The 16,755-nt window shown below is 36.8% G+C and overlaps 1 protein-coding gene across 6 annotated transcripts in view; it reads right to left on the bottom strand.

Annotated features, from left to right (window-relative positions):
• Positions 1–833: 833 nt before the first annotated feature.
• The window catches only part of ECT2 (epithelial cell transforming 2), a 28,524-nt gene continuing 12,602 nt past the window's right edge, over positions 834–16,755 (bottom strand). For 5 of the 6 annotated variants that reach the window (XM_031614546.2, XM_031614548.2, XM_031614547.2 and 2 more), the window contains exons 15-25: positions 16,660–16,728; positions 15,622–15,732; positions 14,600–14,696; positions 13,777–13,858; positions 12,654–12,732; positions 12,352–12,471; positions 10,837–10,975; positions 9,244–9,398; positions 7,564–7,671; positions 6,303–6,449; positions 834–3,040 (exon numbers count right to left, since the gene is read on the bottom strand). In XM_031614546.2, the coding sequence (XP_031470406.2) occupies positions 2,951–3,040; positions 6,303–6,449; positions 7,564–7,671; positions 9,244–9,398; positions 10,837–10,975; positions 12,352–12,471; positions 12,654–12,732; positions 13,777–13,858; positions 14,600–14,696; positions 15,622–15,732; positions 16,660–16,728 (1,197 nt within the window). In that variant the 3' untranslated portion in view covers positions 834–2,950. The remainder of the gene's footprint in view (positions 3,041–6,302; positions 6,450–7,563; positions 7,672–9,243; positions 9,399–10,836; positions 10,976–12,351; positions 12,472–12,653; positions 12,733–13,776; positions 13,859–14,599; positions 14,697–15,621; positions 15,733–16,659; positions 16,729–16,755) is intronic. The other variant, XM_031614549.2, reaches the window with a different exon arrangement.

Raw genomic sequence — 16,755 nt, 5'->3', positions numbered from 1 at the left:
TATAAATGCTTTAATAGCTTTCAGTGAGTGCACATTTATGAATTATAGGTATGGCTTTGTGAAAGGCAGGGCTGCACAAGCCCAGGCTCAGCCATAGAAGTACCCGCGATTCAAATGTCAGCTGAAGAAGTCAATCCCAACCTATGTTCCAGGTTTGCTAGAGGCCCTTGTCCAACTACTGGCTTCTTTTGAGTCTGGGGGGAGCTTTTTCTGTTTGTTCGTTGTTGTTTTTTAATAAACCAAGCAAATAAATCATTTCTTTCTTATCTACAATCCTGCCTGGCTGTCTACACACCCCTCCAAGCTACCACTTGATAACACAGACTTCAGCGCTGTTCACAGTACAAGCAAACACCTGAGTGCTATTTGTATTTTAAGATAGGTTGATAGCACAAACCATGATTGCACCACAATATTAAGAGTGTACTTGGATTAACTCCAGGAAAACATACACAACACACTACTTGTCCAAGGAATTTTCTTGAGTGCTATTATCCAAAACCTCAAGATACACACATGCCAATGGGGAAGGCAGCAAACACGCTGCTAGAGAACTGCGTTCTCTTGGAGATATACCTCCACTTACCTGAAAAGCATCTCAAACATCCCATTCTTGGAGTCAAAAGAATGAAAACACTCACACCTTTATTGACTGTACATTATACTTTCAGTTTGCAAACTTGAAGTTAATAAAAGATACAAATTCAACATCAGTGTTTTTGCTACTCATTGGTATGAGTAAAACTGAGTTACCTCAGCTTTTTCTTGGAAAAAAAAAAAAAGAGAAGGAAGAGAAACTACAGAAGGAATTACAAGAAGCCAAGGAAAACCATTTTTCCATTTTCTTCAATTCACAGCCTAGTGAACAGCAGAAGTTACAGAAATGTGCACATCATACAAAATCCAGAGCCCCTCACTTCACATGTAATACAGATGTGCATGTATAAATCCGTATTTGCTCTTAAAGCAGCAAGTTAAGTGTCAGCCCAATTGTTGCATTTTTTTTGTAGACAAGAATCAGAATAAAGGAAGCAGACTGATCCTTAGGTGAAAGGGATCTGGTTTACTTAATTCTCTTCCTTGTGGGGCAGCCTCTGCACAGTTTCAATCAAATACTTCACTTCCTCAAATCCTCGTTTCATTTCTGGGTTATGAACTTGTCCAGATGTCTTTATAGCAATCTTTATAGCAATGTTGAACATTTCATTATAGCAGTCTTCTCAGGCAGGAGGTTGTTTAGTTAGGACTATTTCATAAGCTAGCAGCAGCACCAGCTCCTGCATTCACATACCAATTGTATGAAGTTACACGAGGCAGAAGTAGACCTTATGACAAAGCTGCTTCTAGAGCTGTATTGTCAAAAACAGTACAGTGAAACTCAGAGAAGTAATATAATTTATCTGGAATTTACCAGGCTGAAGATGCCCTTGCAAAGACAACAACAACAAAAGAAAGCCAAGCCTGTTGATATTCTTAGCATAGGATTTATTGCATGGATTCTTTCCTAGAGATACTTTATTACATCAAGTCCAGTGCACATTAAGTTCAGATGTTTGCTTTGAATGGATAAGGCCAAAGCACCCATGGATATATAATATATACACACCCAGTGAAATAAGGCAGAATGGCAAACATTAAGGAAATAAAAAGATTCAGTTCTGGCAGACTGAGGCTTACCAAGTTGCATATCTTATTAAAAATAGCTATTATAGTTAATCAGAGTACATCTATAGAGTGGAACCCAACTCAGTGTTTTTGTGCAAAATGACAGAGTGGACTTCCATAAAAGCCTGCTTAGCAAAACCACAAGGAGTTTTATTTTAAACAGTTTATTTACATTGCTTGGATTGGTACAAAATATAAAAGCAGTTTAGTCTGACAGATTCAGAAACATCACTAATTACATACAGACAAGACAGGACACTGGTGGTTAAGAAGCCAGAAGTTGAGAACTCCTAATATGAACAGATGGTTTAGTAATGGTTTCACCATTAAAGAAATGCAGAAATATACATATTTAGATGGTTCCTGAGATAGCATTGAATCATACTGACTGAGAGGATATGAAAGGAGTGAACATAGAGCTTTGAAGGACAACAAAAACATGTGAAGACAAATAAAAGCTTTAGGAGTACACCTGAAATTTAGCACACCCAAACTGGGCCCTCGTCACACCAGTGATCTCATGCATTAAATAATGAGCTATTAACCAAACATTTGGATCTCATAGGTTCTTTGTTTTTTTATTGTTACTTTCAAACAGCCCTGACTAAAAGGGAAAGCCATAACTCTTGAGCATATTCATTTTTCTTTTAATCATTTGTGGTGGACAAACCTAGTCATAGCCTTTAAACTTCCTGTTCAAATAAACCAACACACCACTGTATTACAGTGAGGCTGCAGAAGATCACAATCAGAGAAACTCAATCCCACTTCTTTATAAACAGCTACACTTATAAAATATCTGGAATAAGCAGCTGTACAACAGGTTAACTGTCATACTCAAAAGGTCAGGTACTTCATAATGCATCTCCATTTAAGAAATCAACAGTTTGAACATTAAAGTGCTCAGCCAATTGATTAAGTTAGGCAGGCATGGGAGTCATTCAAACCAGCAGTAAGTTATGTGATCATCATCCTTATTTCAAAACTAGTTTGTTGCTTAAAGGGGACAGTTTACGTAAAAGAAAATGCTTCCATTATGTTGGTGAAAAAATTGTGCAAGGGAATAATGGGTCTTAAACAAAGACCAAGTTACTCACTCCACTGATTACCTGATCCGCATCAGTACAACTAGAAACCCCTTTGTGATTAACGTAGTGTTATCTTACATTTTGCTAATCATTGCTAAGTGCTAATGACTAAGGTACCATTAATGTCAGTAACAGGTCATTTGAACAGCCAGCTGTTTGTCAGTCACTACAATATGGCATTGTACTTAAAGCCTGCTTCATATCAAGTGGGTTGTTGATCGACTTAACGTATGACTCCTCTTTTCAAAGATTGAGGGAAGGCTGACCAAGGATGGAGAAGAAATGCCCTGTTGAGGAGGGAAAAAGAGTAGTCATTTCATAATCAGTGTCAGATCAGGAGTCATTTCTCAACCTTGATATATAGATTCCTTACACTTTGTCAGGAAGATATTTAAGATGGACAGCTTTTTAAATAAATCATTCAATATTCCTAGATTTTGAATGGCAAAGTTATACAGCACCAAACAAGCAGTACACAAAGAATAAAAACTTTCCCTTGTTACTAGATCAGAAATTCAGAATGCAAGATCATGTTTAAAAGCTACTCTTCAAAAGCAAATATTAGCATACATTTCACATCATTTTTTGCACTACTCACCTCCTCCCAAATGTAAGGTTTATATCATCACAATCTTAAAGGAACTTAACTACCCTCACACCCTACAGCTCTGTGTTCTTACTAGGCTTGAGCCCCAAATCAGTCACTGAACACATTTTCTTGGCTACAGAGAGATATTGTGTATCACGATGACTTATCAAAGCTTGCTTTAACTGCAAATACGGGCACACAAAATAGGTAGAAACCTGATTTTTCTGGTGGTAGAAACACTAGGACTTAAGGACTTGAAGTTACAGTGAATCTCATACATAAATACACTGTACTAAGAGCTGCTTCTTTGCATCAGCTTGGATTTTATAGTTTTTACATTTGTCCTCTAAATAATTCCACAAGCAACCATCTGTTGCTCTTGCTTTTCAACATGGTTGTGGTAGTTAGGTATCTTACTGCAGCCATGTAATTCAGCAACCTTCTAAATAACAATACTTTGGGCAGGTAACAGCATGCTTTTTCTTTTTTTTTATTTTTATTTTTTTTAGGAAATCTAATGTGTGTCTATAGCATGTCTTCTTTGCAGCCACAGGCACTATTTGAATGTTAAATCCTAAGCCTCTTTATATCGCTGTTCTCATTAATACTTCATAGGGATATATTTTTTTTTCCATTTACATATGGGGAACTAAAAGTTAAAAGTACAGATAAAGTTAGCTATTCAAGACCACCCTGCAGTTAAAATACTGGTCCTGAGGACCCTGGCTGGCAAGCTATGCTGCTGCCTGGACGCAATGAATTGAAACAAGTAGTTGTTCAATATTATTTTAATTAGGTCTAACTTTTCTTAATTAAAAGTTAAAAAGGATCTCTGAAAGAATTAACTTGGCATTCAAAAGCAGAAATAGCACAATGCATCAGTGCTGAGTAACCCAGAGCATTACATGTCAAGGGAGAACTCAATACTGTTTATAACTTCGTGGATTCTAGGTTTTAAGTAGCTGTACCATTTTGTCTTAATCAGGATTGGATGCTTACTTCATACAAGGTAGGCATTAACAGTCAGGATTTGACATACATAACTTTCCAGCACCACACTTGTTATCTTCAGCACCACAAGTGATGGTAATAATAGAGACAGGACATGATTTGTCCAAGGCATGACCCTTGAATCTCTCCAGGTTGGAAAAAGTTCTCCCTCCTTCTATAGCACTTGATAAATGACTATTTGGAGAGCCAGGACACAGCACAGGTCAAGGCCTGGAATTTCGAGAACTCAGATCAACAGAATTAGAGCAAGGGACATTAACACCACATTTCACAGACCCACTTAGGCTACATGAAGACAATGAATGAGCGATCTACAATTAGGAAGGATTCAAGAGTTAGTCCAAGCATGAAGACATCTCAGCTTCAGTGATTTTTTACTACTTCCCCCCCCACCTCCCCACATGAACACAGTGAGAGGATTTTAATTAAAACAGTGCCTCAGTAACAGGTTCAACTCCTGAGTGATCCCAGACAGATTTCCTACAGCTTTAGTTCGCTACTCAAGAACCACATTACCACCTATTTGAGAGGCTGGAATCCAAGTCTTGTTTTCCACCCCCTTTCAAAACCGCTCACTATTCTAAAGCCTATCCCCATTTCTTGGAGATTATGCTTAGAAGGGACCGTATATAAAACATAAAACTAATGATAGAATTAAAAAAGATGAATCTCTAACCTCATGACTCAATCAGAACAGCTTCATGCCAATTCTATTGGGTAGGAGATGGATTAAAAACCCTATATAACATCAAATGGAACTCATGCTCTGCTGCCAAGCTGCAGTTTACTCTGAGGTCCAGAAGTTATGAGGAAAAAATAAAAGAAGTTTTACTACTAAATTTCTGTCACTATAGGGAAATAGTTAAATACAGAGACACAAACAGGAAAAATGCACAACTTGCATTTCCATGAGAAATGAGAGACAGTTCTACATCAAAATAGGGATGGAATAATAGAATTCTAAAACAACTGTTGAAGCAATCATAATTGAAGGAAGAAAATCACTACACAGAACTGGGTTATAGCCAATCTGATTTTATGTTAATTTCCTATAAACCAAGGGAGTTCACTGTCATACTTCCTCCCTTCATTAATTTGTATTTCTTCATGCCTATCTAATGTGGTAGATAGTATGGCAATCTGTGTTGTACAATTTAAAGGGCACTCACATGTACTGAATTATCTCTGTATTAAGATTCTGACATAAAAATCAGTAGTAGAAAGATACACAGGAAATCCTGTTCTTGGCTACCTGTCCCACAAACTACAGACTTTTGAGTAAGTCTGTTGAGTGAACGTTACTCAAAAAACTAGAAGATTATGGAAAAAATCCTTAAAATCTAGAACGATATAGTAGACTGTATTAGAAATTGTCTGAGTTAATGTAGCAGAAGAGAGCTGCAATAGGTAGCCAAGCATAGCAGGAGTTGCAGCAAAGACCAAATTTACTTCACCAAGATTTTGATGAGCAGATAACTCCCTTGCCTTTTTAAAAGCTACCAGGCTGCAACATCTATAGCTCTCTACACATCCTTCCCAGTTTGTTTCATGGGTTGTCTATTACTTTACTATGCCCACTGATGTTCTCACCACACTATTCGGGGCCTACGTTTCATTTGTATTTTGTCCAAAATGCAAAAGCCCAAGCCAACATACAGAAGTTCCTTGCTAGTTCAGAATAGGATGCATATTCCAATTCCAGCAAGAGTTTATTTCCAGCTTAAATGTATTAACAATTCCCAGGTTCTGCTACATACTAGCACATCTTCCTGCATTTTCAGTAAGCAAGCCTTCTCATTAGACATTTCACTCTGAAAAGAACACATCTATTAATATGGATAAAAATAATTTTCTCCACTGCAGATCCTGAAATTGTTATAAGATCAACACTAGGATGACTGTGGTTTTCAGAAGGTTACTTGTTTGGCCTGCACAGCTAAGTAACTTACCGCTAACGACGACGTACTGTTCAGGCGGCTGCCTATGTAACTCTCATTAGCTGAGCTGGGACTTCTTCCTTCTGTTGCACTGTGTGACATTAAAGCCCTTCGAAGAGCTCTCTTCGGTGTTTTTGAGAAAGAAAATGCTCTTGTAACCTGGGGAGTTTGACAAGCACGTTACACACTGACAAAGATCAGGCTGTAATTGCTACCACAATAAGCTACTATTCAAGTTTCGAACATCTGTAGGACAAGCTCTGAGCCAGAAGGATACGACAGCTCTTCCTCATATGGAAAAATTAAACCCAAATAAATAAAAGACAACTTGCAAGTGGGTCTGAGTTTTCAGAGTTCCCACGATCCATGCTATTCTCACTTGTCTGCATGACAGCAGCATTTTGGAAAAGATTGAGATGAGAAAAGTAAAAAAAAAATAAGGTCTGCTCAACTAGACTTCCCCACATTCCTTGCATTTAGAAAGGTCAGGCCCCATTGCATTAAGATACTTTCAGTTCAGCCTAGAGTACCTTCTAAACTACAGTAGCCTCTACAGTTTTTCTAGGAAGAAGCATCATCTTGATGAGAATAAGCCTGCATCAAGGCTGCTGAGAAGAATGGAGAAGAGATTCTTCCTTGCTGCTTCACACTCTGTCAGTCCCCTCATATTCCACAGGCTTCAGTAGAACCAGACTAAGAGCACAGCCTATATGACAGAGCAGACAGGCAGCCCTCCTCCTGCTTCCCAGGCAATCCCTCTCAGCAATGCAGAGCACACTTCAATTAAGAGCAGCTTAAGCCATATACAAAAGAAAGCATATAAAGGCAGAAAACAGCCTTCAACACTTATTTCCTTGTAATTTTGAAGTCTGACATTAGAGCATGCACAGTCATCTTACTTTTGAAAGAATTTGAAGTTTGATAACTGCCAATACCATCCAGTATGTTAAAAGCAGTTACAGTTGAGGTCTGCTTTCCTAAAGTTTAATCATTTGAACATCGTAAATAAAGTTCCATAATGATATTAATAATACCTACATAATATTTACAACTACAATACTTAAGATACTCCAATTAAGACATCCCCAAACTACCCTGTCAGAGCCCTCAAGTACTTCATATCTTCTGCCTTTAAGGAGAAAACTTATGAGTTTCACTGAGATTAAGTTCTTCCTACAACTGCTGTAAGTTCTACAAAGCACCTGAAATGGAATACTAATGCCACTCTGACTAGAATGAGTTCTGCTGTAAAGCAGTCTTCCTAGTATCTTACCTTTTTTGATGTTTTCTTTATTGCCCTAGATGCTCTACTTAAAGTACTGTCCATATCTTTAGTATTTACTTCAACTGAATCAGGATCAGCAGCATAAATAAGGTTTTCCTACAGACAAAAAATAGTGGTTTCACAAACATAAGCACTTGTTAAAATTTCATTCTCTAATTCATGAAGTCAGGTTTAGAGATTTTTTTTTTCCTCTGTATTTCTCTTAAAATACAGAGAAAGAAACTATTGTGATGAAGTGGCTTCATGATATTAACCACCAGCAGTCAGTTACAGAATGACTTTATTACCTTCATGTTTGTTTATCCAGTTTCAAGTTCAGGACTAACTAAAGCAAAGGCAGTAGGTCTGAAGCACTCATGAGGAAACCCTAACTAAATACTTATTTCTTTCACTGGCACGTAAGACTCTTAAGAAAAACATTAATGACACCAAACAAGGTCTATGGCTATTCTCACTGCCTAACAGACTAGTTAAAGTTTTTTACTGCCACCATGTGGCAAGTCTATGCTATCTCATTATCACACAGTATTGAGAGTTTTTGAAAATCCAAAGAAACCTTAGACTGAAGTTCAGCTTGCCACTCACATTAGCAAAAAAGTTATGTACTCACTACAAACCAGTAATTACATAAATTATAATTAATAGTACTCAGCATAATAGATTGCTATTTATCAGCATGATTCTGAATGTCCTGGGCAAGATGAGCTAATTTTGTTACATATAGATTATTTTTTGTTTTATTAAATAGTATTTCCACTCCTTTCTGTTGTACTTCATAGAATCAAGAGTGAATACAGATGACTGATACAGACTGAAGTAAATTAACCTGTCTGAATTAGTTCTTCTCCTGCTCTATACTTGGAAGAAGGAAACCACAATGCCAAGTTTTATATTCCAACATTCCTCATTGAGATTCTAAGCCAGACAGAAGATATTTTAATATAAGTGTGTTCTAAAGTAATCAAAGACACAAATACTATACACCAAGAAAATAGTGCAGAGCATAAAACATTACCTACAAAACCAAGCTGGTCTTGCTTCACATACTGCATGAATTTTCAGCTAATTTGAATTACATGTGTATATTCTTATATTCATGTATAGTAAGAATATTGGGCAAAAGACTTTTGCCCTAATTGGAAGGGATCTGCACTCCCAATTAATAGTTTCTGGCTGTGAAGTGTGCACATAGAGATTTTAAGATAAGAGAAGGCCAGCATCTCTCATTTCCTTGTTTTAAGGTTGGAGGAGTGTCTGCAGGAGGATGATGCATCATGTTTCTTACGCTCTCATGCCCATACATAAAAAATATAACAAAAATTAAACTTAAGACAGAGTTAAACCAACATAATTCACAATGCTGATAAACAGTGAAAGCAAGCTGAAGACAATCTGGTTGATATTTGCCCTACCAAAGATCAGCTGTGCAGAGTTTAAATTTATAATTAATCTGTCCTGGTGAAAGATGTGATTCTCTTTTACGTACTTACTAGCTTCTTCAGAAGCTAACTTCAAGGCTGCTTCCTCTTCCACTTTAACTACCTACTTGCCAACGTGCTAGCATGACTTCACCTAGAGCATGTCCACTATTAACAAGTTCTTTACTTTCCTGTATTTCAAGCCAACAGAGCAAAATACTTCCAGACAACATGGCTGCACAGAACTTACTGCATCTGCTTTACAAATTGTGTTAGCTACATGTCGACACAATGTTTTCAGCCAGTCTTCTTTAGGAGGTTCTTCACTGGTCATTTGGAAACTGAGTAGCTTGTTGTTGTGTTCTGTTGGTGGACGTACAACTAAGGCAAAAGCTTTGTGGCAATCTATAGAAGTTTCAGAAGAACAAACAAGACAGAGGTAAGACAAGAATTCTACTTCATATGACTTTCCACCCCCAAAAATAATGGGCGTAACCTTTTAGAGTTAACCCTAAGCTTCCAGGAGTTAGACTTAGAGGTGATATAACTTAGTACAAGAGATTTATTATTTGCACAACTGCTGTTTTATCACAAAAGACCTGAATTCTGTCTGCATGTCTTAAAGAGGCTGCAACCAGTTCATTCACCAAGTAGTTTGCACACTGTAGTCTATTTAATTTTTACTGATACAGCAGTGAATATTCTTTAACTCATGAAGTGTTGGACAGATCATTCCTTTTGTTGTCACATAAAAACATTTACCCTATTGTGTAAGGCAGTGAAAGCAATAAAAGATGTCAGTAATAAATATGACAATCAAGTGCTGTAGTTGAAGTTTTCGACTTGACTAACATTGCTCACTTAAGAGCAAAAAATAAATCCACTGCTGATACTTTAGAGGACATTCAGCCAACGCATGCTAAACACAGATAAGGAAAGAAACAACAATTTTAAAAACAGCATCCTCAGATGTCAGAGTAGCTGACCTCTTCCAAGTAGTATACTGAAGTTCTAAGCAAATATTAAGCAGATGCTTGTCTGATGGGAGGCATTTACGTAAGTCCCTAAATAAACCTAGGTATCACGCCATAAATGAAGAAAACCTCTTAAGAGAAGATTTAAGCTAACTTTTTGTTGGTAGTTTTCAGCAGTTAAGCAACATGTTTACTACCTACCTGCTTTGCCATTCCTGTTTTTCATTAAGTTTCTACATACAGGTGCTTCAGAGAAGAAACCAGAACAATCTGAATGTGCATACTATAACCCCGAGCGAAATATCAAATTGATATTTCTAGGGTACAGGTGTTGAACCTATTCTTTCTTAGAAGTCACTAGCAAGGTTGGAATACTATTTGTAGCACTGGTCCTGCTGCTCTAGTAATGCATTACTTTAGTGAAACCTTTATGGCCTTAGTATGGCAAAGCAGCCACAGAAATTAAGCCATTTAAAGTTTTTTTTCCTAAGAGGCTAAGCATAGCTCCTGAGCATCATTACCACCATTTACACAATATTTAGTTTCATAACAAAAGCTTTTGTCTCTGATTTGGACTGAAGTCTCATCTGTCTTTTATAGTTTGTTTGGATTTTGTTCCTGTAACCAAATAATGGTTTCTAACTCCACCTAATAGCTCTGTCAGATCTAGCAGCCCACAGTGAGCCTTGAAAAGCCAAAAGATGCCAAAACAAGATATTTTCAAGCTTGCAGACAGCTTCAAACAGCAGCTTATACTAGAATCTTGTCATACAACAAATATGCCCTGGCATTCTGTCTCACAATGGAAAATCCTTCATCCTTTCAAAGGGAGTTTTCATTGCTTTTGGGGCATTTTAGATCATACAGACCTTCTGTCTCCCTAATGTCCAGGACTTTTTTGATCTGGGAGAGAGGCATGAGTACAACATGCTTAAGAGAAGCAGGAGGTCTTGTGTGGCCATGAGGACTCTTGAAAGCACCAATGACTTTGTGACGCTTCCTTGCAATCTGCAGTTAAATAAAAAGACAGGTTAAACTCAGAAAGTCTATTGTTGTTTTATTTGTCTTCTGTATTCTTACCTTCTAAAATTCAGGAATGAAAATAAAACCTTGCTACAGAGAAATACACTTTGAAATATTTTAAAGAACTACATTACTGTATGACAAAAGTCTTCAGAGAATTTAAGATGAGAGATGCTTATAGATAGTTCAAGTGGCCAAGAAATACTCGTTACTTAGCAGCAACACCCTCACCTCTGGAAAAAAAGAGGGAAAGCAGCTTTGTATTACAAGTCTCAATCCTACCCTGAAGAACAAGCAAAGGCACTTAGAAACCTACTGCAAGTCAATCAAGATTTAAACACTGAAGACGATACCTATATGCATAAATCAAATCAGACTGTGGTGAATTCTGTCCTAGGAGTGTTACTTGCTGTTACTCATCTATGCAGTCATGGAGTAGATTTTGACAGTGGAGGTATATTAGTTTTAACTTTACATTAAAAACAGAGGTAACACCAGTAGTTTTTATTTTATAGAAGAGATACTTTCAATTAAGGTTCTTGGCTTGTTTTCATTTTCCCTTCCATCCTTCATAAGTAGCGAAACTAAGTCAGTTTTACTCCTAGCTAAATTACTTTTCATCATGTATCTTCTTAACATAATATTAGTCTAGATATATGATATGCGGATCTGTTTTCCTTGTTGGCCAACGCACAAACAGCCGTATCTCAAAGGTATATTTATTCACATTAAATACAATTAAACTTTAAATAGACCAACAGCCTGCTGAGCCAGACTCCAGCACTTTTTCATCCATCAGTACTACTTAAAGTGCTATGCATATATAATTAAATATACTGAAAATTAAGCATTCTACTTTAAACAGAAAAGAATAGAAATTTTTATTTCTCAGAGTATAGATAGTGGCATACAATGCAGAAATGCTAGACAACTACTGTAATATTATTTGATACTACATGTAATAATGAAAAAAGTCTAGTGAGTGACAGGACAAGTATCAGTCATTTATGATGCTAATTTTCAAAATGTGTTAGATACATTGGCCTTATTTCCATATAGAATTGTTAATCGCTTTTCCAAGGCAAATATGCCCTTCACTGCTCTTTAATATCAACTTCTTAATCTTGCTATAAGATCATCCAAAACTGATCAGTTATTTGTGTTATTTATACAGTACCTACTGAAAAGGTAACATCAGGATATGTTGAACTATCAGCTGTCTGAGACTTAACTCTTAATTCTTCTAATTCTGTGACTTAAAGTCTGATTTGATTCTGCTTCAAAGTTTAAGTTTTTCTTGTTTATATTCATAGTGTCAAGCACTTTACAACTCACTAGAAGTATTCATATAGTAATCTTACCTCTAAGCAATCATTAAACAGAAAGAGTGTGACCTGTTCTCCCCTGTCACAGAGGTCATCACCAAGTGCAACAGTTTCCAAACGCTGAACTAAGCTTCGGTGAGAGGACAAGAGATTGGCCTATGCAACAGAAGCAAAAAGCTTATTAAGCATTTAATTCGAGTGCTGGATTACTACTTGCTTACAACTTAACACTGGAAATCTATTTAAAACAGTACCAGTGATTTTAAACTCTCATTCTTGCAGAGGGAGCAAGAAAGCAATCATTTTTACAGGTCTGCAACTTCAGAAAAATTACTTACTGGACATCCATCAACTTCATAGACAACATCAAAGAACTGCCTTTGTGCCTCTGTTTTCCTCTTGTCTTCGTTAATATGTCTGAGGAAAGCACATTATACTACATTTATCTTCAATATCAAGCAACTGTAAACAATTCAACTGCATTTAAGACAGAAATAATTAAGCTGAACATTCAGAAAGCTTACAGAGTAGCACTTGGACATACAGAAGTAGAGTAAATGTACTCCACATGTGTCCAAGCACCATATGCTAAGCAGGCATACATGAAACTTCACAACTATAACATGAGAATAATATTGTTCTGACATAGCATTCACTTATTGCAATTTCCCTCCCTACTCCGGAGGAAGGAACCAGAGATTAATTCTCATATGCTGCATTCTACAGCTCTCTCAACACCACCCCAAGTCAACACTACAGTCCAGCAGAAGTCAAATGCAAGAGTAATTAGACATTAAAAGTTGTTAGAAATCAGACAAACATTTGCTCACGTACATAAATTCTCATGGTTGGAGATGCATGCTACAATTCAGAAGAGGTGAGCCTTATAATCTAAACAGCTTCAGCTTTAAGCTTGCAGAATGGTGCCATCAATAGCTAACACAGGAGCACAACATATAAGCTTTCACCACTACTACACAACCTCTCAATGAAAATTTTTATATATAGAAGACTTAAAAGATGCTATTTTTCCCCCACAACTCTTCCACTCTGTAGAGGACAGAACAGGGCAGACAGAACAAAAGAATCAAAAGGTTCAGCTTCATACACAGGTAGGAAGTCAGCAGCCATACAGATAGAAGCAATGGGTAACAACAGAAACTTTTCAAAAGACATCAAGAGCTCTGGCACAGGATGACAATGATGGCAGTGGCAGAATGGAGACTGATCTGAGAAACCACAGATTATTATAAGAATTTAGTAGCTTATTTCCCCTCCACTCATTCTTCAGGTGGAGAATCCTTTGGCAATCATGGTAATCACCACTTTCTGAGGAATGCACATTACATACACTTAAATGGAGACAAAACATATGGTAGCAATATGCTTTAAGTTAGGACAATTTAGGAGAGATGAATAGATCCATACATCTAACAGTTTTGTAGAACAAATTTCACTTACGTCATCACTTCCTTTAATGATTCAATAGCTCTCTCTAGAATGATTTTATCTGGGTTGTCTTCTGCTGTATGCTTCTTAAGATCTACAATTCAAAAGATTGCAAGTTTTTAGACCTTTAAGAATAAAATGTTGAGAATTTGAAAAGTAGGAAGACAATTTGATTTTAAGTTAGAGTCATTTCATCCCCATGAAACTACCTAGCACTGCAGGCTGCTAAAAGCAGCCTTCAGCCTTTGACTGAAGTAGTTGAACATGTGTGACTTACGCACCACTGTACTTATGTTGACGTATGGCACCTGCCTTCAGCTTCCACATACAAGTTTAACTGCACGTTAAGCTCACATTGCTACCATTAAAAGCCAGTTTTACAAGGACTATCTACATGCTTTAAGTACCCCAATTCCTGCCTTAAGAAGTTAATGTTGTGGTCTGTGAAGACAATGTTAACTCACACAGATCTAACAGATTTTAGCATTGTTACAGTAAGTGGGTGATCTCAAGAGAAACACATGAAGCTATAGTCCTGCTGATATGAATTGCTCTCTCATTTGAACCTCAGTTATATCTGTACTTAAGACAACAAAACTGTTTTCAGAACAAACTTTTCTTCTGGCTGTTCCTGTATATATCCAAAGTACACAAGTGAAATTTTCTTAAGCTATGCTTTTTTCAGTAATTGGTCTTGCTGATTGCCATTAAGTGTGATTAGCTCACAGAAACAAGCATGCTTCATATGAGACGAGCCACTCCTAATCATGCCAAAAGCAGCATTATCTTGCTTTTAAAATTCCAAAATCAAACATACAAAAAACCACAAGATTACCATTTAGAAGTAGAACAACACTAGGCAACCTTTGAACAGGACGGATAAGTAGTTCAGCTAGGCTTTGACGACCACATTCTGGTTTAGCTTGGTTTATCTAGAAGAAAAGGGGAAAAAGGAAGTAACTTTTTTTTTCCAATTAAAAGGCAAAAGTGTTGTATTCTCCAAGGCTAACAATGCAGTAGAAGTTTCCCAGAGTCTTTCAACACAGGTATACAATTGTTAAGCAATTACGTTAGAAGACATTCAAATCTAAATGGTGTTTATCACTTTTCTTCTCAGAATGATTCAACTGTCCATGACCAACTTCTCAGACTTTGCTCCAGATCCTACAGCGTAGTGAGACAGGGGACAGCTGGTTGCATTCTTTATCATTTCCCCATCATTTAATTATTAATATGCAGAAATAGTCCCCAGTACCTAAGAAAACAAGAACTGAGACCTTTTAGCTTGATTTCTTTGGGGTTCTCTTGTTTTGAGATATGCTTGTTGGATGCAGAAGATTTAAAGCTACACTGAACTAACAGTCAGCTATATAGGTTTATCTAGAACCTTGGAAGTATAAAGACTCCTCTACAATTTTTCTTTGAAGACAGTCTTCTCTTAAATCCTCACTTATGCTCCTTCTCACTAGCTGCAGGAATAGTGAGACATTCTACCTCCTTGGAACTTCATAACTGCCAAAAGTGTTCCCAGAATAGCTTTTAACTCACAAGTCTTTAGCGCCAGGAGGGGGATCAACGAAGAGAAAGAGAAGGCATGTATTTGGGAGACAAATAACTTATGCAGCATATAATCAAACTGGCTTAGAAGCTGTAACAGCCAAGGAACCTAGATCTCTTAATAAAGAGTCTCATGAGAAGCTTAAGGGATTGAAGCTCAAATCCTTCCTATTTCTGTCTCACCAAGAAGCATTCAACATTCCTTCAAGTTTTTAAAATTTCAAGTTCCTCATCAACTGCACTAAATAGTTTACTTGGTGATAGTTGCCAAGTTTGCACAACTTTGAGCAAAACACTTACCTTCAGGAAGGCATGAAATCTTGGCTTCTGTTTGTCACATCTAGTAATAGTTTCCTTGCTCATTTCAAAGAAGTTCACAAACGGTGGATATGTTTTCAACAAGTCTTTTGACTGAAAAATAAAGAACTGTTAGAACTCTGCTTTACATATGATGTAGCATTGCACATGTTCATATACCCTGAGCTGCTCAAAGACGCATTTCAAAGAATAAAGCATTGCAAGTTAGAACATTTTTGAATGCCAGATGTTCTAGATTCAAGGCTGCTTATGAAGTACAGACTGCTCTCAAACATCAAATATAATTGACGATCCTAGAAACCACTGAACAGCTCTTTCAGGTAGAGAAGATTCTTATCTAACAATACTTTTGGTGAAAGTTTTGGAAGTTTAAGATATTTTCTCCAGTGCTTGCAACCACTTTTAGGAAAAAAAACATGAAATCACCATAAGCAATACCTCAAATCAAGAGCTTTTGAATACAAAACATTCTTTACCTCAGCATGATTAAGACAGCAAAAGCACAAGATAAGTAGCAGGCTTACTATGTTAAAAAATACTGCAGTCCCAGACCTAGCTTTCACGTTCTGTGCATATGTACTTGTGAAAAATAAGCAGTTATTATTTACACATTTTAAGTCTTCAAGGAAAAATACAAGTGTCTTCAAAAAGTTAACTTCCTAGTTCCATATTATTGAAAGGAAGCAGAAGATCGCTAAGATCACAGAAAGCGTTCCTTCTACCATTTAAGTAGAAAATGTCTGTAGCATTGCAAATTGAAGGCTGTTTTTAATTACACCTATTTGAAGTTTTAATCCATAATGCAAACAGACAGATGCATACACTTAATCTTGACAGGGATTACTTACAAAGTATATCACTAACTCAGCTAAGAAGTCTAAACAGAAGATACAATGATACGAGTCAGTGTTCTTGCTTACTCAGTAGTGCTTTGCTTGTGTTTGCTAGATCCTACAGTGGGTTATTTGTAAGATAAATAGTTCATAGTAAGTTCTAATGCATAAAAAAACAGAAACTTACATATTTAAGAAAGACATCACCAATACTTTTACTTTCAGTCCAATTCACCATAAGATCTTCCAGGTCTTCCTAGATTAGGTGCAAGGATGGGGAGAA

Source organism: Phasianus colchicus, chromosome 10 (assembly GCF_987193195.1).
Source record: "Phasianus colchicus chromosome 10, bPhaCol1.hap1.1, whole genome shotgun sequence".
Classification (NCBI taxonomy): Eukaryota; Metazoa; Chordata; class Aves; order Galliformes; family Phasianidae; genus Phasianus; species Phasianus colchicus.
Note: the sequence above shows the minus strand (reverse complement) of the source record. Positions and strands in the feature narration are given on the sequence as shown.